This window comes from Danio rerio, chromosome 3 (genome assembly GCF_052040795.2).
Source record: "Danio rerio strain M-AB ecotype USA chromosome 3, GRCz13ab, whole genome shotgun sequence".
Classification (NCBI taxonomy): Eukaryota; Metazoa; Chordata; class Actinopteri; order Cypriniformes; family Danionidae; genus Danio; species Danio rerio.
In genome coordinates this window covers 48,988,302-49,012,971 of record NC_141023.1, presented here as the reverse complement: position 1 = coordinate 49,012,971, position 24,670 = coordinate 48,988,302, and the positions used below count along the sequence as shown (strand labels likewise).

The 24,670-nt window shown below is 37.2% G+C and overlaps 1 protein-coding gene across 39 annotated transcripts in view; it reads right to left on the bottom strand.

Annotated features, from left to right (window-relative positions):
• Positions 1–1,042: 1,042 nt before the first annotated feature.
• dnm2a (dynamin 2a) overlaps positions 1,043–24,670 on the bottom strand; it is a 91,022-nt gene continuing 67,394 nt past the window's right edge. For 8 of the 39 annotated variants that reach the window (XR_015479863.1, XR_015479860.1, XM_087242902.1 and 5 more), the window contains 6 exons: positions 23,749–23,858; positions 23,561–23,672; positions 20,881–21,045; positions 16,810–17,033; positions 12,962–13,198; positions 7,890–9,891 (listed from right to left, as the gene is read on the bottom strand). Coding sequence is in view for 32 of the 39 variants with exons in the window: in XM_087242902.1 (XP_087099028.1) it covers positions 9,822–9,891; positions 12,962–13,198; positions 16,810–17,033; positions 20,881–21,045; positions 23,561–23,672; positions 23,749–23,858 (918 nt within the window). In the remaining 7 variants the exon portion in view is untranslated. 39 annotated transcript variants of the gene reach the window in all.

Sequence of the window (24,670 nt, the reverse complement as noted above, 5' to 3'; positions counted from 1 at the left end):
AACATTTCACACTTGTTTCATTTAGAAATGAGGTTAGTGCCACTTTTTACCTAGGGCTAACATAAGCCAGGTTGCATAACTGTAAGTTGTGGCACTATTATGGTAATTAGCCATTATTTGAAATACAAGCAAAAACACAAGCAAAAAAAGATGTTTGCTACAATAAACATAGGATGTGACATTTAAAGAAAAAAAAAAGTTTTTTTTTACCTTTTTAATTGTGTGAAAATGTTATAAAATAGAGCTTTGCAGAGATGCTGTAAAAAAAAAAAAAAAAACATTTTTTAAAAAGTAGGTTCCATAACGCAGTGTTTCTCAACCACATTCCTGAAGGACCACCAACCTTGCATGTTTTGAATGTCTCCTTTGTCTGTTGCACCCATTACAGTTATTTCAGTCTCTTCTAACTAGCTGATGATCTGAATCATGTGTGTTTGGTTAAGGAGGCAATGTGCAGAGCTGCTGGTCCTCCAGGAATGTGTTTGAGAAGCACTGCCCTAAAGTATATTAAACTAAACAGCTGTTAAAGTTTTCCTACTTTAAATAATATAAATAATCATTTGTGGAATGTTAAAGTTCTTTAGATGTTAATGGTTAATTTACACAAGTCATTCAGGTGAGGTATACCAGCCACACCATCTTGCTACTGGGGTGCCTCAGGGCTCTGTTCTTGCACCGCTTCTCTCACCTGGGTTTGAAGGGCAGGGTGGGTGTGGGAATTCTTTAGATTATTAAAATGTTCTTCAATCTATGAAGAAAATGTATTTTAACTAAAGATAATCTTAATTAAAAGGTTGGAAAAAAAAATATGGCATCACTGCGGTTTTGCAACCTCTGCTTTTGTTCCACAAACACTATAAAAAAGTAATATGCCCTCTCATTGTCTTATTTGTGTGAAAATGTAGGTTATATTGTTTTCAATGATTAATCAAACGCTGTAGGCAATTGTTGCATTGAACGAATAATAGTAGATCTGAAAAGATGGAGTAGTGTTCATTAGACAGCCTTTTTTCATATTAGAGTTTGTAATGCTTCTAAGTTATGAGATGGTTACTTAAAGACTTTTAATGCCACAGAAATAGAAAACAGAATTTAAAAATTCCATAAATTACTTCTGGATGCAAGATAAAAAAGAAAAAAAGCAGATAAAACGTAGCACTTTTTCCAAATCAGCAAGAGTAAAGCTCACTAAAGACTGTAATCCCTGGAAAAATCATATATTTTGGAAACCATTTTTTTAAATACACATTGAATCAGCAGCTTCTCAGCAGTTGTTGTGTCGTTGCAGGCATCTGCAGGGTCTCTTCCAGACAGTGTTTGGTGTAATTAATTACAAAGTAACTAGTTACTGTAATTAAATTACTTATCTGCTGAAAAAAGTAAAGGAGTTATTATTTAATATACTTCATTTTAATACATTACATAAATTCAACAGTTCTGTGTAAATAAATTCAGAGCTGAGAAATTGTATTTTTTTGTATACATATTCAGTTAAGTCAACAACAAAAAAAAAGGTTTCATTTATCAAGATTATTGAAAGAAGAAAAATGAATAATGAAAAAAGTCTGATGATATATGGTAGAAAGTCGGGGGGTCAGAGATTGCAAGTATTCAGATATGGCTTATAATAGTACAATTTGTCAAATAATGCAAGTTATATTTGGCCAGCATTTTTTGGCTTAAGCATTTGCTTAAGAAACGAGTTTGATAGTTTCAGTCATGAATGTCATTATACATAAAATGTGTTTTGATCATTTTTATACAGATTAAGTTTAATTTATATATTGTGTTAATACTTACAGGTACTATTTAGTCAAGTAAATAAATTACATTTCATTCTAAGCGATCAGAAAAGTTATTTAAATATAATTTTAACCCTTTAACTGCCTGCTCTACCAAATGGTTGACCATATTTAGACTGTTTCAAATACTGACTGCTTTTAATAATGGTTTACACTACACAACATAGTTGGTTTATAAATATATTAAAAGTCAAACATAATCCTGTTGCACTACTAAACTTGATTTTGGTTTTATTGTTAAAAGATATAGTAAAAGAGAATCTGAAATATTTTATGGCATACTTTAAAAAATAAAGATTACCTAGTATTATTACGTTTTTTTACTTTGATTACTTTTTTAAGGGCACCTATGGTGAAAATTCTACTTTTCAAGCTATTTGGACAAACATATGTGTATATATAGTGTATAGACCATCATATTGGGGTAATATAAACACACCCAGTTCTTGTTTTTTCAATTTAACAACATAAAAACGGTGGACCAATTAGAGCGGTTTTCAGACCGACCGCAACTTAAGGTAGGAGTGCAGTCCCCCCGCCCACCGAATTAATTGACAGCTGCGCGCATTACAGCACGTGTGTAGTAAATTACAGCGATTTACTTTAGCTTTACTTCATCAGCCCAGCCGCGTGTCAGAACAATTATAAAAGAAGACGCTTCAATCCCGGTTTGTGGAAGTTAAATCAGGTTTATTTTGTACAATAACATAATAGATATCCACACATCAGTAGAGGTTAGCCTGTATCCTGAACTAGGCTTAAAGGCGTAGTACGACAAAACCACCCCTACTGGAAATGTGTATAAAACAGCATCTTTTCAATGGTATAATGAAAAATCTGGTGGGTGTTTTGAGCTGAAACTTTATATACACATTCTAGAGACGCAACAGACTTATATTAAATCTGAAAAAAGGGGTAACCTAGGTGCCCTTTAAAAAAAATTAGTCCTACACTTCATATTTTAAGATTTCTCATAGTTTATACTAAACCGACATGTCAATCATTTAGTAGAGGTTGATATTTTTTAAATAATGGGATGTGTTGAAAAAAATACATTTAATGTAACAAAATACAGTTAATTAGCAACATTAGGAGTTAAACAATGAAATTATTTCCTTTTCCCTGGAGGAACAGTTAAGGGGTTAATTAGTAAAACATGACTGTTTTGAAGTAACTTACCCAGCACTGCTTCCGGAGATCTGAATCTGCTTCACCACTGGTTCTCTGGCCGTCGGGGAGGTGGACGTCTGTTCAACAACCGCAACCGAAACCACACATCAGCAACAAGAATTACATTGACATCCATCACACTGTTAAACGTGCCTGTTTACAGTAATCTGGCTGGCTCTAATGTGCAAAGTTGAGGTTTTCATTACCAACGTGTCATCATTTCCTCAAAGCCTGTGAAACATTGTTACAGATGAAACAGAGACTACATATTTAACCGCGTATTGAACACACTAATAACGGATGCAAAGATGACATCAACTAAGGGAACTTAAAAACACACTAGAACAAAATAGTGCTTCTCAATCCTGACGCTATTAATGTGACTCATACTCTCGAATCATTGAAACCGATATCCTAGAATTAGTGTATATGCTGAAAATAAATACTTTCTAGTGGGTATGTGTAAGTGGAGGTCTGAATTATGCAGCCCCTTGCTAATTCACTACTCGATTACCCATCTATGGCAAGCCGTTTTGACATTTAATCTATAATCCATACAAGTATCTGTTTTCATATTAATGTTATTTATTTATTTTTTTTAGATAGGCCTACTACTATTTTTTTTTTCTATTAAGTACTAGTGCTTATTTATTAGTGCCTATTTTTAGATACTAGTGCTTACTCATTACACTAGTTCTTTTCATTAGATACTAGTAGGCTACTTATTAAATAGATACTACTTATGTATTAGATACAGTTCTAGTACTTATTAAATAGATACTAGTTCTTATTTATTAGATACTAATACTTATTTTAATAGTGACTAATAACTACTCTGTTGTTATTATTAATGAATCAAAATTTTTTTCATTGATTTCTATGGGATCTGTCATTTAGACATCCACAATTCAGTTTTGAATATGTATTCCACATATTTTTATGTACTATTAGTTATTCATTTGATACTTTATATGTTAAGTTAACTTAAATGCAGGGTTCCACACAAATCGATTGTTGCAGTGAAATGGAGTAAATAATATATTATGGTAACATTGTAAAATAATTGTCTATTAGTTAATGCTAATTAAGTAATGTAATAACATGATTTAAGTATGATTATCTTGTATTGATTAATCATAGTTTAACTTTTACTAACGTATAATTAAAATCTAAAGTTGTGTTTGCTAACATTAAATAACATACTTAGTTAACACGTTAACACGAACAAACAATGTGCAACTTTTTTCCGTAAAAAAATGGATAGCGTAATAAATGTATTGTTCGTTTGTTTGTTTGTATTAGTATATACATAACTAATAGACTATCTTAAAGTATAGCTATATTTTTATCCACATATTTTAATGTGCATTTTGAATATTGGTTGATGGAAATGCCAAGATGCGCAAAAATGTTGAAAATGCGCATAAAAAATCTGTGCATAACTAAGGATAAACTTTTTATTTGATGCGAAAAAATATGCGCAAAAACTATGATGGAAAAACTTTTACAGAACAAAGGTCACATTATTTTGTTATAAGAGATCATGTGATGATGAAAATGTGTGTAAATGGACAAACCAGCAGGCTGAGCACATTGTAAAACATCTGAAATGTTGTTTTAGTCATTCTAAAACTTCATAACCATACCATGTTTCAGTATTAGTGTTGTTATATTTATTAATGACCTACAGAATCAAGAGCATCTGTGATCCGCGTCTCACACCTTCGAACGCTACCGCCAGTTCACTGCGTGTCAGGACTGTGTTCTAAGGCGCAAGTCATTTATTAAATAAAGAAAAGATTCACGCAGCTTTTTCATCGCAGCGAATTCCGTTTTTACTGTAAATATTTGGCGCCTGTTAATCAGGAAGTGATCATTTTGTTCGCTTTGGATGGAAACCCTGCTTTAGTATCAAATATTTTATGTGATAATCTAGTTTTGTGCATGAAGTTAATTCACAATTTTAGATAGAAACATAGCTAGTGTTACCTATATTTTGGTATTATTAGTAATTGTTACATGTTGAATTTATTTTAAAAAATATTAATAATAAAGAGGAGTCACAGAACATGATGTCAAATTTTGCGCACTGCAGTGTCCGACATAATTTACGATACAACACAATTCTGACAATTTGTATCTTTTCAATTTAGTGGCTAACTTGTAATAATTTGTACAATCCTTTTTGAAGATTTTAGCATGATTTCCTCATCCCCATAAGCGTGAAGATTGGAGGTGTGCCTTGTTTTTTTAGTTTACGTTCTTGTACAAAATAAAAAGGATCAATTTGTACGAAAATAGTCACTCTTTTGAGATTGCATCAAATAGCCAAGTTTCCACATGAAGTCTGATGCATGCACCATGTATAAATGCTTTCCAGTTCTTCACTTTTCTAATGATGTATACTGTGTAAAATTGTTAGAGGCTCCTCATGAGATGGGTCTAAAAACTTAAATATAAAGAAGCCTTATACATTCCTGACATATTAACATATATCTTCTTGACTTTACAACATTTATAGATAGAGAATATACCTGGGGAAATGCATGTTACACTCTGTATCTGTAAGAGCATCTGATGCATTTCAACTAACTAGACATTACAAGCTATTTTAAAGCCCTAAAAGTCACCATGAAATCAACATTTACTCTCCTTATTTTTGCATTTATACAGTAATTGTAGATATAAACGATGTATCTGTGCACTTCACTATTTTGTGAAAAGTTTATTTCCCTTCATTAACTTTAATACCACAAAACTTACCTCCCCCTCAACACAACTTTCTTTACATCCTGGTCACATGAAATTCCTTTAGAGGGAGGAATATAAGTAGGTGTTGTTTGTGCTTTGAATTCATCAATCTTCCTTGGTTTTGTTAGCAACACCCAACTTTCAACAATCCAATTGGTTCCCAAATAACAAAATCATGCACTGCCCTACTTTTTCTTTATTTCAGGACCATTTCAAGTAGATGTACACTCACCAGCCATTTTATTGCTTGTTAAAGCAAATTTCTAATCAGACAATCACATGGCAGCAACTCTATGCATTTAGACGTAATAATAATAATTCTTTAAGTGTCTTTAACACATAAGGGGGAATCTCCTCATCCACCACCAGTGTGCAGCATCCATCTGGATGACGCAACAGCAGCCATATTGCGCCAGACCACACACCAGCTGATTGGTGGAGAGGAGACAGAGTAATGAAGCCAGTTATGATACGGGGATTGTTTGGAGGCCATAATAGACAAAGGCCAGTGGGCAGATTTGGCCAGGATGCTAGGGTTAAACCCCTATTTTTAATGACCACAGAGAGTCAGGACCTTGGTTTAATGTCTCATCCGAAAGACAGCACTTACTGAGCTGTATAGAGTCCCCATCAATATATTGGGACATTAGGACTTACACACACCGCAGGTTGAGTGCCCCCTGCTGGCCTTACTAACACCACTTCCGTCAGCAACCTAGCTTTCCCATGTGGTCACCCTTCCAGGTACTGACCTGACGCAGCCCTGCTTAGCTTCAGTAGGTGACCATGTGAGAGTTGCAGAGAGCTAGCTGTTGGTTAATACGATCTAACCGACCATCACAATAGGGAAGAAAGATGATTTAAGTGACTTTGAACATGGCATGGTTGGTGTCAGACAGGCTGGTTGGAGTATTTCAGAAACTATTGATCTACTAGGATTTTCATGCACATCTATCTTTAGGGTGAACAGAGAATGGTCAGAAAAACAAGAAAATGTCCAGTTAGTGACAGTTCTGTGGGCACAAATGACTTGTTGATGACAGAGGTTAGAGGAGAGTGGCCAGACTTGTTCGAGCCCATAAAAAGGCAACAGTAACTCAAATAACCACTCGTTACAATTGAGGTATGCAGAAGAGCATCTCTGAATGCACAACACATCCAACCTTGAGGCAGATGGGCTACAGTAGCAGAAGACCAAACCAGGTGCCACTCCTGTCAGCTAAGAACAGGAAACTGAAGCTACAATTGGCACAGGCTCACCAATATTGGACAATAGAAGATTGGATAAACTTTCCCTGGTCTGATGAGTGTAGATTTCTGCTGCAACATTTGGATGGTAGGGTCAGAATTTGGCATCAACACCTTGAAAGCATGAATCCATCCTGCCTTGTATCAACGTTGTTCAGGCTGGTGGTGCTGGTGGTGCTGGTGTAATGGTGTGGGGCATATTTTCTTGGCACACTTTGGTACCATTAGTATTAACTAAGCCTCCTGTCAATGCCACAGCCTTCCTGAGTATTTTGTCCATCCCTTTATGACCACAGTGTACTCATCTTCTGATGGCTGCATCAAGGAGCATAACACACCCTGTCATAAAACACAAATAATCTCAGACTGGTTTCTTGAACATGAGTTCTCTGTACTCAAATGGCCTCCAATGTCATCAGAAATCAATCCAATAAAGCACCTTTAGGATGTGGTGGAACTGGTGATTCACATCATAGATGTGTATCCGACAAAGCTGCAGCAAGTGTGTGATGCTGTCATGTCAATAGGGACCAAAATCTCTGTGGCATAGATTCAACAGTGTACTGGAAATATTCCTCAAAGGATTAAGGCAGTTCTGAAGGCAAAATGGGGTTGACCTTGTACTAGTAAGGTGTACCTAACAAAGTGGCTGGTTAGTGTATATCCATATAGCAGAAAAAAAGCAAAATCCTCACTTCCGTTTCATGGTGACTTTAATGTAAAGCATGACTCTCTGTTTGGCACCAACTGGATTGCAAACTCTGTCCTACACCAATAGAGCATCACTACATTACACCCTTACACCTTTGACTTGTTTCTAAGAGAACACAAAGTGGAAGAGATGCATGCTGGGAGACACAAATCACGCTAAATGAGGGAGAAGAGGCAAGGAAACACCGACCACCAGAGCGCCAGATCTTTATTATACACAACACCTTTTATTATCGCACTTTCAATTCTCATTGTGCAGTTTTGCTCCAGGTCCATTTTAATTTGCTACACAGGCACTTGACAATGATTTGTTATTCCAAAAAGCTTAAAAAAAGAACGCTGAACATGTCCTCTGTCCCTCACAACTTACAAAAGGACAGTTATTAGAGGCAGAGAAGGCTCACCATAACCTTATAGACCACAGGAAAGTTATGGCTGCAGTGATTTTGGGCTTCGTCCAGTTTTGAACAGGTCATTTGAAAAAGAGTATAAATTTTATTTTCTTCAAACTTTGACTGCACTGTATTGTGAAGAAAAAGCAGCAGTCGTCATCACTGGAGCCATAACACAGGAGTGATTTAAAAGCATTCAGAAACATTTTACTCCGCGTCCGACTCCAAGTCTTTGATTATTTACAAAAAAAAAAAAAAAATGCACCAGGCTAAAATCAAAGTTCCTCACACATATTGATCAAAACCACATTGGTATCCTCAAATGAAAAAACTAAATTCGTCACGGTCCATTTCCCTCAATAAAACATCAACAATTATGCAATCAAAACCAGGATTTCACTCGAAATTCCATTCAAACATTGTTAGGGGCCCAAATCTGTCATCTACTCCCGAAGCAGAGTTTGTGAAAAATGCAAACAAAGACAAATGCCCAGGTTATAAATAATACACTCTATTAGTACATCTATGATCTCTATGTTAAAAGTTCCCAGTTTTTGCTGTCAGAAAGTTCCCCGTGTTTGTGTAGGCGAAAACGGATTGGATCCATAAACGTAGCAAATGCCCCCACGACCACTAATTCACCTGCATGTACCATGTATAAACGCATTGCCACTTCCTGTGGCGCCCTGATGTTTTTTTCCCTCTCAAAAAACCATTTCAACATCCCTGATTGCGAAATAAAAGCCTTCAGATTAATTTAAGTTACAACGATCAGAATGCTAAGCTTTAGCGTAAACGGTGTTACCAGATTTGGAGTCGGATGTTACCTGAGACTCTATTTTACAGAGCGCCGGCAGTATCGGTTACCGTGCTTTTTCAGGATTATATCATATACACAAAACCATTATTTGTATAAACAGGTCATTTCCATACAAGTTGCGCCTCCTTGGGCTAGCTATCAAAGAAATTCCCATACTATAGAAGTGCTTTTGAAGTTCGCAGCACAACAGAAAGAGGATGTCAGTTGCCAACACCAAATATAGCACATTTCAGAAGCAACTGAATGTTTCTGTATTCATCTGATTGGTTAAAACAAACCAAAAATATCAATGAACGTAATAATAATAGTAACCGCCAAATGTGAAAACATGGAAAACAGATCAAATCAATCCCATCATAACATAACAGTTGTTTTGTTTTTCTTCAGCATATCGAGTTAGAGAGTCAGGAAAAAATAAAGGATGAAAACCAAAACCCACATATGAAGAAGTGTGTCTATAACAAGAAAGAGTCTTCAACCACCCAAGAACAGGAAGACAGGCCAGTTGAACTAGCTTGCACAGTGCTTGTTTACATCTTAACCCATTAGTCAAGTCTACCGTTGGTTCGTCTACACGAGCTGAGTAGGACACCCCCTGGTGGTCACCTGATTAATGTGAGTAATGAAAATAACTGAAAGTTGGAGGCCACTACACCCTTTAGTTCACACTATAGTTGAACAAAACAAACAACAGCAATAATAATAATAATAACAAATGTATTTGAATATTTATGTGCTTAATTTTTGAGCTCTGGGATTTAAGATGCGATTAGCAGCGCTGGTCAGAGGACACTTATTTTGGATGTCTATGGGTCAGGCTGTATTGTGTGGACACACGTGCACATGTTTCAGTGCAGTTCTCCAGCCATTCCTTTCTCTGTTTGTGTTTCTGTCAGCCCAGCACACTATGGTGGCCAGCGCTCGGGTCTAGTCTAGCAGGGAGGGCTCAGCGGGGCGGATAATGGTGGGCCGGTTGGGTGCGCCAGGGGGTCTTCTGCTGCAGGAGGAGAAAAAGAGTGAGAAAAAAAAAAGTGAGACATACCCACAACCACATGAAAAGCATAGAGGAGAAGGGGTAAAGGGTTAGATTAGATAAGATGAGGTAAACTGCTAGATTACATTGTAACAGATGAGAAGAAACAAGATTATAATGAAATGACATGAGATGTGAAGATTTGAGGAAAGACCCGTGTTGGGGGTAAAGGCTGATTTATACATCTGTGCCAAGTGCATGCGTATGGTCCGACATGGCCGCATAGCCCTCCTTGTGGCTGATGCTGACCTCTCAAAAAAAAAAAAATTAACTACATGTTGCAATGACACTTGCGATGACACTTAGTGTCGCAAAGTGCAAGCTCTGTGATTGGTCAGCTTAGTAGCGATGATCAGTGTGGGTCGCAAACCCAATAGAGCGGGTGTTAACTGTCGAGTCTCATGAACGAGCTTCAGATGGAAACTTGTTTTGCGTTTACCTTCTGATTAAAGTTGTTGCACGTCCGCCGGTTCCTGGCTCTGAATGAGCCAGTTTTAGCTACTTGTAGCTTTCAGAAAAACCAAAACACTTGACAGAGGAACATAAAAACGTTTTGCCATCTAGTGTTTCAGTGCAGACTATGTAAAAATGGGTGACGCCAATTACTCAACAGAGAAGTATAAATCAACCTTATTGCACTACAAGTAACACGATGTAATCAGATGACTTTTTTCAAGTAACTAGTACAGTAATGGATTACTTTTTAATTTCCAACAATATCCCAGTTTCTTTTATTAAAACGTAATTCCAGTTACTTTGTTTTGTTTTACTTTGTTTGTTAAAAATGGATATAAATTGGCTGCATCTAAAATCACATATTTCCATAAGTTATAGTACATTAAACTCAATATGCAAGCCGTGTAGTATGTTTGAACTTATGGTATTTTAAAAAGCAAAAAGTACGAGAATTCATAAGTAGTACCTACTCGAGTAGTAGGCAATTTTGTACACAATAATTGTGTTTTACATCATGACACTCTAAAGAACGAGTCTTGTAGGTCAGGTTTAAGAATCATTAACATTTTGTTCTTATGACCATTGGCAGATCACAAAAGAATTTGAAAGCTAAGGGCAGGTCTCAACAACTGTGCCTTTGTTCTACATGAAAGATTAGGTCAATACTGCCAAGCTAATTGGATTAGCACCTATAAATTTGATTAGTTATATGTTGATTAGATCAGGGTTGGTCTCCACCTATAAGCACTGCCGCCTAAAATACACATACTGTAGAGGGCAAAACTGCCCTAGTCAGACTTCTCTAGGACGTCTTGCAGACTACTCGTAATGCCCCATTCACATGGGGCCTTAGCATCAATGCTTGACAGAAGGGCGTGTCTGAAGTTGGGGCTGACACAATCATCATAGCAGGGTCAGCCAATGAAATTAGTCAGAAATCGGCTACTGTCTGAGCTGGTGTATTTGCAAACAGCAATTTGATAAGCTGACGCTTCTGTCGGCGCTTGAAAAGTTGAGCAAGTCTCTTCTGGAGCGAGCAACGCCAGTGAAGCTGCATTGACAGATCCACAATGCAGTTCAGCAATGCCTGACGTCACCCACTCAAAGTGAATGGGAAAGCATTAAAGCTGACGCCCCGTGTGAATGGGGCATAAGGCAAGTTCTCAATAAAGAATCCTGCTTGAAGAAACAAGAGTCTCCTGGGGCCTCATGTATCAACGCTGCGTACGCACAAAAACTTTGCGTACGCCAGGTTTCACGCTCAGAATCGCTCACGTTTGGATTTACTAACAATGAACTGAACGTGGGAATGTGCGCAGGTTCACGGCAGCTTTCTGGCAGGCGTACGCACATTTTTTGTGCGTGTCTGTTTTATTTCCTTTGGCGACTCCTAGAGGCAGTTGTGTTAAATTCTTCTCTACAAAGTGTCTGATCCTTGCAATGGCAGCTGTATGAGACGGGTTCATATAGTAGGTATGTAAGATTTCCATACCATACAGTTGACCAGCTAAACATTAAAGCGCAAATTGCAGCAGTCGCAATGTAATCTGAGCAATCTACCGCACACACATTGCTATAAAGACACTATCTGAAGATGAATTTGCATGCGTGAATCAGAAACATTTCCATTCAATAAATGTGCAAATAAAATATGATGCACAAACTTATTGATGATTCCTACTTGTCTTTCTTTTGATAAATAGTGGGCAAAATCTGATATGTAGCGGGGGAAAAAATAAGAAAGAATTTATCAGACGCTGGATTCGAGCCGAGTTTACGCTCGAATTTGACTGTACATGATCTCATGCTTCTTATGAGGTGCGCCACTGAGACCGCTTAGGGTATTGCAACATTTTTCAGTTATAAACCACACTATTTCTTTTTTAAATGCACTCAGTGCGATGTTCAGACCCAACTGTGTTAACCGCATCAGCTAAATTCCCACTCTATTTTTTTCTTTTGTTGTTAATTCCGGAGAACAAACTTGCAAATAACACCGCTTTTCTCCGGTCTACCTCCGAAAGCAGCACCTCCATTTCACATTCTGTTCAAAGTTTCTCTTTTTGCTTGATTTTGCCGTTGCTTTTTCGTTGGGTTTTGCCATTAGCATAGTCATTAGCATATTCATACGGGGGAGGAGGCAGGGAGGGGTTTTGTGCTCGTGCATGTTGCGCTCAGTTTCACGTTCATTCGGATGTACAAAAGAATATGCGTGAGATTCGGCGTACGCAGTGTTTCATACATCTGAATTTTTTTCTGCGTACGCACATTTACAGCTTCGTGCGTACGCAATGTTTTAGTAAGATTTCCACGCAAGTCTTCGTACATGAGGCCCCTGGTCTTTATTTTTGACTTTACAACTGTAGTTTAAAGAAGTAGTTCATACAAAACAACTAAAAAACATCCCATGTGACATCAGTGGTTCAACTGTAATTATATGAAGCTAGAAGAACACTTTTTTTGTTATTCAAACACTTTGTGCTTTCATTCTTCTGAGCTTCATACCTAAGATGTTTGTTCTTACACACACACATACGCACTGTGGGATTACAGTTGACAAAATACTAAAATGTCTTACCTGGGGACGCCTGGTGGGATGCGTGCGGGGCGAGAAGGGATCTGTGGAGGTGCGCTGAAAGGATCCTGGCTGCTGTTGCCAAAGGCATTCATGGGCTGACCTGGCCGAGAGGGGATGGGTGGGGCTGCAAATGAGGGGGTGGGGTTAAGAGGAGGAGGGCCTGGGGTTGGACCTCTCACTGCTGGAGGCCTGTTGGGGGGCGGTGCAGATGTAGGCGGTCTGCGCTGAGGGGTGGGACTACAAAAAAAAAAAGTAGTATTAAGATATTTATGAAGTACACTGCACTTGAAAGAACTGTCTCAAAGCCCACATATGTAGTCTTTGGCATTTGGGAGTGCTTAGATAAAGGAGAACAGAAAGCAAAATGAGGCTATGTCCACATGTACATGGGTATTTTTTTGTAAGCTGTAAAATATCTTGTCCACGTGCACAGTTAAGAAGAAAATCTTCATTGACATGAAATAAAAATGCTTTATAAGGTGATGTCAACAGCATGCCAAATAGGGGTGTCAAAATTAATTGTTTCTTCGGTGCAGGGTGATGCAGACGGGGACGATTCGATATCAGTTCAGTAATAATCATAACCGGTTTTTACGTACTGATGTCATTTATCTCCTATGCGCGATGTCGCAGTAGAATACTATGGTAAAGGAGGCGAGGGGGAGTAAATAAAATGCTTCTACTACTTTAAAGGTGGATAATTGTGCACAGTTCTACTGCTTGTGAGTTTGCTGGACTGTCTTTTATTGACACTGAAGGAGGCACAGCACGAGCCACTATTTCATATACTCTCTCTCTCTCTCTCTCTCTCCCCCCCTCCCTCCCTCCCTCCCTCCCTCCTGTTTGTGAGGTAACTCTACTCTTGACTGTTAAAGTGATACTTGTGGATACAGACACGAGCGTGCCAGAAGTGTGAGTTTTCTCCACTGTGTCTATTATAGGTTACCTGTGATAACCACGTATTATACGCATATAGACTGTAACCAAGGCTGTTCTTTCCACGTCATTCATTGGTAAACAGTGCTTTCATTTCTAAAGCCGATCGCAGCCCTTATTGTTGAGCAAGTGAAGATAATGAAAGGGTGTAAGACCTCCTTTGACAGTGCTCAAAAAGCAAGCAGGATACCATTTACTTGAGCTGCACGATTCTGGCTAAAATGAGAATCGCGAATTATTATTATTATTTTTTTTTTTGCCTAAAATAAAGATCACGATTTTCTCACGGTTCTGTAGATGTAAAATAAAAATTAACATGAGTGGACTATTATTATTGTTATTCTCAAACATGTTTTAAAACAGCAACAGGCTTTGTGTAGTTTTACTGTTGGTTAAAATTCCAAATTTTGTAGACTTGGAATGGTGGACTTGAACAGACTTTAGATTTGTCCTGGTCATTTATGCTGATGATAATTCTGATGTTAAATGATTGTTTTTAAGACATATGCTTACAGCTATAATTTTCTGCTTAAAATCTGTCACTGATGTGATTTTCGTGAATACAGAAGACTGGGTGGGTATTTTTGCATTTCGGCAGGTTTTGAATAGTTTTTTGGGCTGGAATCAGTCAGCTACATCTGGCAACAGTGTGTAGCCTTTCGATTTCATTTTCACGGCTAAGAGCGGTTCACTTCCCGCGCGGCTCCCAAACGATCACTCTGTGCCACAAACTGAATGTTATTTACAACTTTATTAGCTGTTATGCACAGCCTGTGCAGGTTCTGTTCACTAAAGAAGACTTCATTCAGATGTGTGCGGACGTCCTTTCTGTGGTAACAGCTGACGTTCAGCTCATGTCACGTGTGATTTTGTGGTCACAAATACATTACATGAAGACAGAAATGAAATTTTTGGGTGAATTATATCTTATAAATACAGCATGTGACTCTTTCAACACTATTTGGAGGTGTGCACGTTGCTGAATAACTTATGTAAAACAATGTGAATACTTGTGTGGCCACCATTGCTTCTCTCCTGAACTTGAAAATATGATTGACAAAATCGTAATAATGCTGGATTAAGATCGTCTAGGGGGTCGAATCGAGATCTTTTTACGATTAATTGTGCAGCTCAACATTAACATTTACATTAGTTTATTTGCTATAAATGCTCATATGGTTCTGTGCATGAGTTGGAGTTTTGTTTTATACATACAAAAAGTACAGTAATGGTACATTTCTTATATCTTACTGCTTGTATTAAAGGACAAAATTGTATTGCAACTAGTATATAAATATTAATATATTTATAGATTTTAATAAAAAAAAATCTTGTGTTGTGAAGAAAAAAATCTAATTATGTATAGAAAGCAGCGTCAATGCACCGTGATGCACAGAGATATTGAATTGAACCAAATCCATGGCATGATAATCGTAACAGAACTGTGAGACCAGTGTAGATTCACACCTCTAATGCCAAAGCAACAAGTGGTGGACACACTCCTAACCATAAAGTCATGTTGACCAATCAGAAGCCTTAAAGGGGGGCTGTGTATCAAATACTAGTGAGCATTTGATTGTTCAGAAGATTTGATGAGAAACTGCAGTGAAGGGTGAAGTTTAATTTGCTTGGAAGATAAATACAAATCTAAAGCTTTAAATGTTTAACCCCGGTAAATCTACCTTCCTACTCTCACCTATGGTCATGAGTTTTAGGTTATGACCGAAAGGACAAGATCTCGGATACAGGAGGCCGAAATGACTTTCCTCCACAAGGTGGCAGGGCGCACACTTATAGACAGATTGAGGAGCTCTGTTATCCGGGAGGAGCTCGGAGTAGAGTCGCTGTGCTACTCCACATCGAGAGAAGCCAGCTGAGGTGGCTCAGGCATCTGTTTCGAATGCCTCCAAGTGCCTACCAAGGGAGGTGTTGCAAGCATTATTAGCTCCGATAATTCACAGAGCTTTGAGGCCGGTATCTAGCCGATGAAAGTAAATCCATCTGATGGCGAGAATGACAATTTCTTTTTCTTCCTGTTTTACAATGTTTGACAACAAACTTTTTGGTGCATTACTGCCACCTCTGGTGAAACTTGCGTGATGGAAAGATGACTGAGGGAGAGGAGTTATTTCTGAAGCAGGATTCCTTGTGACCAACCCTCGAGAAGCACATGTTACGATGCAATAACTTAATTTCTGATGCTGTGCTTAAAAAAACTAAAATACTACACACATATATATATACACACACACACACACACACACATATACATACACACATACACACACACACACACTATAATACTTTTTCCAAAATATTTCCCTTTACTATAAATGACTATAGTATTTTAGCTGGTTTTATTGGATTTTTTGTTTTAGCTGTTATATATTATAATTTGTTTTTGTTTAGTACAGCATATTATTTACAGAAAACAACTAAACTAAACAATTCTGCCTCATATGTTTCATTGACAGTTTAATTGATCACTAAGATATGATTGACTTGCATTGAGGTTGCTTCGATTAAAAATAGAAATTTGTAATAAAAATAGCTTAGATGTAGCTACTCTACTTTTGCTATGTAGCTTTTAGCTTAGCTTGCTACATTTCCCAGGGGGTAGCTTTTAGTGTAGTTAAGCTACATTTTAAGTAGAGTAGCTAATAGCTTATCTCATTTTTCAAGTAGCTTTCTCAACACTGGCAGATTTTGTTTGGTTCTGGTTATGACTACTATACTGATTTTAACGATAAAAAATGTTTTAAAAAAAAACAAAAGCATTATAAAAAAAATCCATATCCATCAGTCCATATCGCCAATCTCTTTTATTCAGTCTATGATGAACATATAGAAAGGTATTGTAAAACAAATCCTATTCTTTGGCACGCATGTCAGGATGTGGTTGGCATCCTCACCTGGTTTCAGGTATCCAGCTGTCGTTGACGGGTGGTGGCACAGGTGTGGAGATGGTGCTGGTGCTGATGTCACCGATGATGCTGAGTGCCTCTTTGATGGCATGGTACATCCTCAGCATCTCGTCTCTGCGCTGGGCCTGGTCTGCAGACTCCTCCATCAGACTGTTCTGATCTCCAGACGAGTACAGGTACGCCAGCAGCTCTGAGTGGATGAAGTCTTTAGCCTGGGGACAGGAAACAAAGCTTTATGAAGAGGAGAACATGCTAACACAAAGATACAATATTAAAGGGACCTATTATGCAAAAATCACTTTTGTAAAGGTTTAAACACACTTGTGTGGCAAGTCTGTGAATATGACCAGCTTCTAATGGTAAGCATTTCTTAATTAGATTTTTTAATAATCATGCTTGATAAAAACAGTCTGCAGAAACACTTTGATTGACACTCTCCCGTAGTACGCATCAACAGAGGAGGGAAACATCACCATTAGTGACAATCTCTCCCTAAACAGCATAGGACGTTAGTCTTGTTTTTAAATCTGCCACTATGCTAACACAAAGGCATTTGTAGCTCCACCCTCTTTAAAAAAAAAAAAAAAAAGCACAATCTTATTTAAATTTCAAGCGAAAGTAACCAAAATGGCACAATTAGGATCAAAGCCTAATGGGGTGTTTACATCAGAAGCGGCATGCGCGAATAAATAGTGATATTCGCGGATAAACGGATGCAAATAAATAAAGCGAATTTTACAAGCGAATTAACCTTACATTGTTCACGTATCTATTTCTGCACGAATATCGATATTTATTCAGGCATAAATAGACGCGTGAACATTTTGAGTTTAATTTGCGTGTTAAATTCGCTTTATTTGTGCATCAAATTCACTTTACAATAGACTGAATTCACATTATGATCAGGGCATCTGTCTTTCTGGTGACTCTAATTTCCTTGCTAAATGGTTGACATTGAGAGATTTCCCCTTGGGAAACCAACAACAGGCGCTACGCCATAACCACACCCATACTAGAGCAAGTCAGGAGTTTGTTGTTGTCTTAGATATAAGTTATATTGATTATATAGTATGTAAATTGTTTACATAATGCTTTCAGCATATTATAACAACTCGTCACCCAGTGATACTGCAAAATTAACGTTAAAGTGAGTGGCGTCTGACAGGTCCATTTGCGATAGCACCCTCCCAATGGATATTGGTTAAGGGTAACACTTTAGAATAACTATCCATTATAAGTAGTTAATAAACTGTTAGTTAATGAGTTATAAATGACTTGTTAAAAAAGTTAATAGTTTGTTAATTATTTATAACTGTGCCTAAAAGATAGCCAATAGATAACAAGGTGTTAGTTAACAAGTTATAAATGTCTTGTTAACTGTGTTTTAAGGATTAGGCTATCTATTAGGCACAGTTATAAATAATTAACAAACTAATAACTTTTATTTAACAAGTCATTTATAACTAGGGCCAGACAGAATCTGTGGACATTTTTGCAATTTCTTTGGAGAATTTTGATAAACATCTGCAGATTTCTGTGGAAAAATTTTGGGAGCATCATAACTAAAATCATGATATGTGAAATAAAAAAAATAATATATTTTTAACTTTTATTACATGTTTAAAATGCAAATCCAATCAGATCCACTTTATTTGATAAACAAAGTCTCTCATTTTAGTTATTTAATTAAATGTAATTTAATTTAATTGAATGTAATATAAATGTAATTTATTTAACAATTTTATATTAGTCAATAATATTACTGTAATTCATTTAAAAACTGAATAAATATAGATTTACACGCATTTATTAAAGTAAATAAACAATCAATGATTGGCTAAAATTCTGCGGAAATTCTGCGCACAGATTCCATGTGGACAAATTAACTAACAGTTTATTAATGATCTATTAACTATTTATAACGGATAGTTATTCTAAAGTGTTACCCTGCCTAGCCAAAGACAAGGAAAGAAGACGGAGGTTACACAAGGCCTGGGTAATCATCAACAAGCAAAACAACTGCTTTCTGACAGCGAACTGCACCTGTACGGCAGGGTATGTGAACTTACATTTTTACATTTCATTCTTAGCATTTAGCATCCGCAGCTGTAAGTTTCCAACAAGCCTAAAAGACTCAATTAGTTTGATCAGGGGCTCGTTTCAGAAAGAAAGTTAAGTGAAAACTTTATTTTAACCCTAAAATGAGAGAAACTCAGGGTTTTTCGTTTCAGAATGGCAGATTTGTTAAACTGGAGAGAGCAGGGTAACTTTAACTCAGAGGTAACTTTAACTCAGAGTCAGTTACAATAGTAACTTACTCTGTGAACCTAACCTGGTCAGCAGCAGGTTTTATTTTCTGAACTCTGAGTTTCTGTAGGTCTCTTCCCCTTTTTTAAAGACGAAGCGGTTTTTCTCACCTTAGCCACATGTTTCCACCCACCTATTTGAATGCTCATTTTGGAGATGTGCATAAAAACGATTGATGGAAACATCATGAATCACATATCTTTTGAAAATACGCATAAAACAAGCACATAACTGAGAAGGATAAAATTTTATTCAATAGAAAAAATGCGCCCAAACTACGATGGAAACACTTTTACTGAACAAATTACAGTATGTGCATTAAAAAATAAATGTTTGTTATAAGAGATCATATGATGATGAAAATGTGTGTGAATGGATAAACCAGCAGGCTGAGCACACTGTAACACATCTGAAATGTTGTTTTGGTCATTGTAAAATGCCCTAACCATTTCAGTGTTAATGTTATTATATTATTAATGATCTCCAGAGGGTGTTAAGATCCTCTGATCTTCGAGTCTCATGGCTTCAAACGCCCCCACACGTTCATTGTGTGTCAGCATTGTCTTCTGAGGCGCAAGTACATTTATTAAGTAAAAAAAAAAAAAAGATTGATGCAGCTTTTCTACCGCAGTAAATTCTGTTTTTAATGTTTATATTTGACGCCCGTTTAATCAGGAAGTGACGATTGTGTTCTCTTCGACTCGTTGGATGGAAATGCTGCTTTATTTGCACATCTTTTATTCCAGTTTTGCACATAAATTTAATTAATATATTTGGATGGAAACATAGCTATTGCCTTCCTTTCAGTCACACAAAGAGCAACGTCACGTATGGGAATACCTTATCCTTTTTTAATAAATAATTAGCTTAAATTTACTGACCTTCAACAGGGACATGTACTGTTACTAGATTAATGGGATTTTTATTCGTTCTAAAAACTTTTTTAGATCTGCTTACATTTTAAAGGTCATATCAACCTCTATCACTTGATCAATAAAAAAGGCAGACAAACAAGTGCACTTTCAATGCGTTTAAAGTGGGAACGTGTGTAAAAAATTTATAAACGTCACACATAACATTACTTATTTTATTATACTTAAATATTTTAAATGTAAAATTAGGCATTAACTTGATCAGCTGTTTTCCCACGCTAACTGTCTCTGTTTCACTGATGCAGTGGTGTTTCTTTTTTAAATATATGCTCATTTTTGCTATAACTTTGCATGAGCACATCAAATTCAGCTGGAGAAAGAAATGGTGATTTATTTTTAAGATGTTGCCATGGTCACTCGTAATATCTGTGCTCCATTGATAATGCCTTTTTATAGTTGCTGTGTGCGCGCTTAACTCTTAACTTAAGTTGGTCTACTCAAAGTTGATTGACCTAACTCAGATCGGTTGTTCTGAAACTGAAAACTATGAGTTTTTAATCTCTCAATAAATCAAGTTCGAGTTTAAACTCCGAGTTGGTTGAACCTCCTTACTGAAACAGGCCCCAGGTGTGTTTAATTAGGATAGAAACTAAACTGTGCAAAGCTCTGGCCCTCCAGGAACAGGCTTTGACACCTGTGTGCTAGATGCTCCCTCTGACTCTGGAATGAACACACCGTAAAAGTATTTCAAAGAGTAATAAAACATTATTTGTGGAGTATTTTGAGCTGAAACTTTACACACTCTTGAGACTTACTTTACATCATCGTGTAAAAAGTGGCATAATAGGTCCCCTTTAAATCTGAATGGTTGTGCGCTTACGCTGTTGATCATGAGATGCATGATAGTCTTGGGCATGAGGTCTCTGATGGTTTTGTTGACGATTCCAATATAGGAGTCCACCAGGTTACGGATGGTCTCGACCTGTCTTTCCAACTGAGGGTCCATGGAGAAGCTGTCGGCTGGGGCTGCCTCTTCTGACTCCACCTGCACACGCACATACAATAAATGAGTTGTCAAGAAATACAATTCTTGAAAAAGTGACTTATAATATAAATAAACACTCTAAGTGAATTATGTAAACAAACTGAAGAAATCTCTAACTGGTTTCGCCTTAAACTGTCCTTAGATTTGGGGAAACAGCTTTTTTGGTTTAGCAGTGAAACTGAAAAAAATACGTCAGGTCAATTTTAACAATGGTTGAAACTGAAGATCTATTTGTGGTGAGTTGCTGAGCTGATGATGTTTTTACTTCTTTTATGATTTACAGTATCATTGCTATGAGGATGACACCCAGCTCTATTTCTCTGGCAAACCCTCTTCTTGTTTTCCACCTACATCCCTTACAGTCTGCTTAACAGAAATCAGATCCTGGCTCTCTTTTAACTTTTTTAAATTAAATAGCTCAAAAACTGAGGTTTTGCTTGTTGGGACCAAATTAACACACTCCAAAACTGACAGCTTTGCTCTTTCTATCGATGACTGTTCTTTTGATAATAACTTCACCCGGTCTGCTTAGTTCAACCTAAGCAACATTATCTGTCTCCGTCCTTCTCTTAGCCCTCATACCACTACTGTTCTCGTTCATAGCCTTGTCACATCTCGTTTAGATTACTGCAACTTCCTTTAATTTGGTCTCACTCATAAATCCCCATGTAAGCTTCATGGTTGGTTCAGAACTCAGCTGCCGTATCATCACCAGAACCCCTTCTTCTTATCACATCACCCCTGTCCTGCAGCAGCTTCACTGGTTACCAGTTCATTTTCGAATTGCTTTCAAAATTTTGATGTTGACATTCAAAGCTATCCACAATCTTGATCTGATCTGGATGTCTGAATCAGGTGTGTTTGGTTAAGGTGACAAGGTAAATGTGCAGAGCTGTGGCTCCTACAGGAGCGTGGTTGAGAAACACTGAATTAGTTTAATTGGGACTTTTGTCAAATTGTCAAATAGAAACAAGCAAACAATCCATTAGTGCTCATAAGTATTTCATCTCAATATAATAACTTTCTCCACCTGGTTTTCTTAAACACTGTACTACAGGGGTGTCTAAACCTGGTCCTGGAGGGCTGGTCTCCTGCAGATTTTAGCTCTTACTTGCCTCAACACACAAGCAAGGATGTTTCTAGAAAGCCAAGTAAGAGCTTGATTAGCTAGCAGAGGTGTGTCTGATTAGGGGTGGAACTAAACTTTGCAGGACACCGGCCCTCCAGGACCAAGCTTGGACATGTCTGCTGTACTAGACACTACAAATCTACTGAAAAATGAAAAAGTGGAAATGTTGCTGAGTAGGGCATTCTCTGCGTAAAACATATGCTGGATAAGTTGGCGGTTCATTCCTCTGTGGTGACCCCAGATTAATAAAGGGACTAAGCTGAAAAGAAAATGAAAGAATGAATGATAAAGGTTATGTTGTGTAAATGTAACAGAATTTTAATTCATTATAAAAATATAAACAAATAAAAAGACAAGATTTTCAGAAAAAAATATAAATCAGCATTATTAGTTTAAATAATCATTAGAATTAGAACTAGTGTAAAATCACATACATAAATTACACTAAGAATTAACATTTAAAAGTATAAGGTTGCTTTAAAACAGGGGTCTCAAACTCAAATTGGAGGGGGGTCATTTGAGTGACTAACAATTCATAACATAAATATTCAAGCAAAAGAAAAAAGTGGAAACCTGACATAACTGATCCATCTTAGGACACCAGACATGATGTTTATATTTCAAGCATTACCTGTCATCAGTGCTAATGCAAATCAGCACATTTATTGTTTCTCTGAGCTGTTGATATATATCTGTGATTGTTGTGTGTATGACCGAGCAATAGACACACACTAAGTCACTCTTCCATATGGTATATGCAGTCAAAACTCCAGCATTTTGTTTCTTGTTGTATATGTTAAAGGGGTAGTTTAAGTTGCTATTGTATGAAAATACTACAAATAACAGGCACGTTACATGTCCATTTATTTATTTATGTTACTTTGCTGCCCTCTAGCGTTTTGTTTCTGTCTTTGTGAATTTGATTGGTTAAACTTCTTTGCACCTGAGGATGATTGACCGTTGGCGTTTTAGAGCTTACTCTGCAGAACTTCAGTAACAGGGATTTAAGCGGCCGCCCAGACGCGGAGTTGTGCTCCATTTAGTGTTCAGCCTTAGTTTATTGTGCTTTCTCCCCACAGTTTGATTAGGTTGATCTGTTAATAAAACCCCCAGACCGATCAGTTTGTGTTCTCCCTCATTTGATGTTGTCAATTACATTTAATGTTCCTGATGTTGTCAGTAACATTAATTGGAGGCTCGTCCAAAAAGTTTCTATTATGCTTTTCAGCTGTTTAGCGTGGGAGAAAAGATGTGTGGCCAGCCCGGTTATTTTGTGATTTGTTTGGATATGCTTTCAAGTGAGTAATGCTCGTAATGCTCAGTTTTATGATTTATTAACTCATATCATGTTAAATGTGTTTGTCTGTGCGTGTGTTGGATCAGTACCTGATCTTTCTCAGGGTAAACGCCTGCTCTGAGAAAAGAGGCTTTCCAACTATCCATGTCCTCCTGCGAGTCACAGGCCAGCTCGATCTGACGCAAGTCCTTATACACATTCCTGCGAGGGGGATCGAACACATGAAGCCACCAAACACAAACACACAAACACACACAGATCTGCAGTCAGCCCTAACCTTTGCTCAGTGTTGAAGATTGCAAAAATGTGCTTAGTGGACATGAAGCCTTTCTCCACGTCTCTGAGCTTCAGGTTATCCAGAGGAAGCATGTATTTCTTCTCTTTTTCCTATTAGAGTGAAATGAAAAAGGCAGAGTCTTAAAGCATGTTTACACTAAAGATGACGGCTATGAAGGTAAAAATTAAGTAAAAAATTTAACAGTATAGACAATATTGTTGGAATCAATTGAGATTTGTTGGCACCTTTTTTATGTATTCCAGAGAAGCATAAGCGAGCAATACAATACAACACGCTTGTCTCTGATGTGTTGTAAACAAGTCAGTTTGTCCAGCACAAATGTGATTACGTAACAAGGTTTGACATCCAGGGCTCTATTTTAAAGATATAGGCACAAAGTCTAAAGTGCATGGCACAAAAGCATTAAGGGCATGTCTGAATCCACTTTTGCTATACTAAAGGTGCTGTATGTAAGTTTTTGACTCTTCTAAAGCATACAATACCGTAATATGTTTGCAGATATTGAAGAAACAGGTCAAGTGAACATTCTTGTTTATCTGAAAAACAATGCTGAAGTCAGATATTCTGCTTTGAAAATGTGCACTACATGCTGGACATATGCCAAACGAACCGCACTAACTGGGCAAACGAGACGGGTTCCGAAACAAAAGTGTAGGTGTGAAAGCACCCTAAGATGATGTTGTTCACACTGCACTTTTCACTCCATAGACTTCCATTCATAGGCATGCGAATGTGGCATAACAGAAACACAAGCACGTGCGACACTTTTCACATTTCACTGCATTCGAAAGTTCAAGCTTGGTGAATTCTTACATGCGATATCACATCACGTGATTGTGTTAGATCAATAAAAGATCATTTAAAATAAGACATTTATTCATTTATTAATGTCTAATCCTAT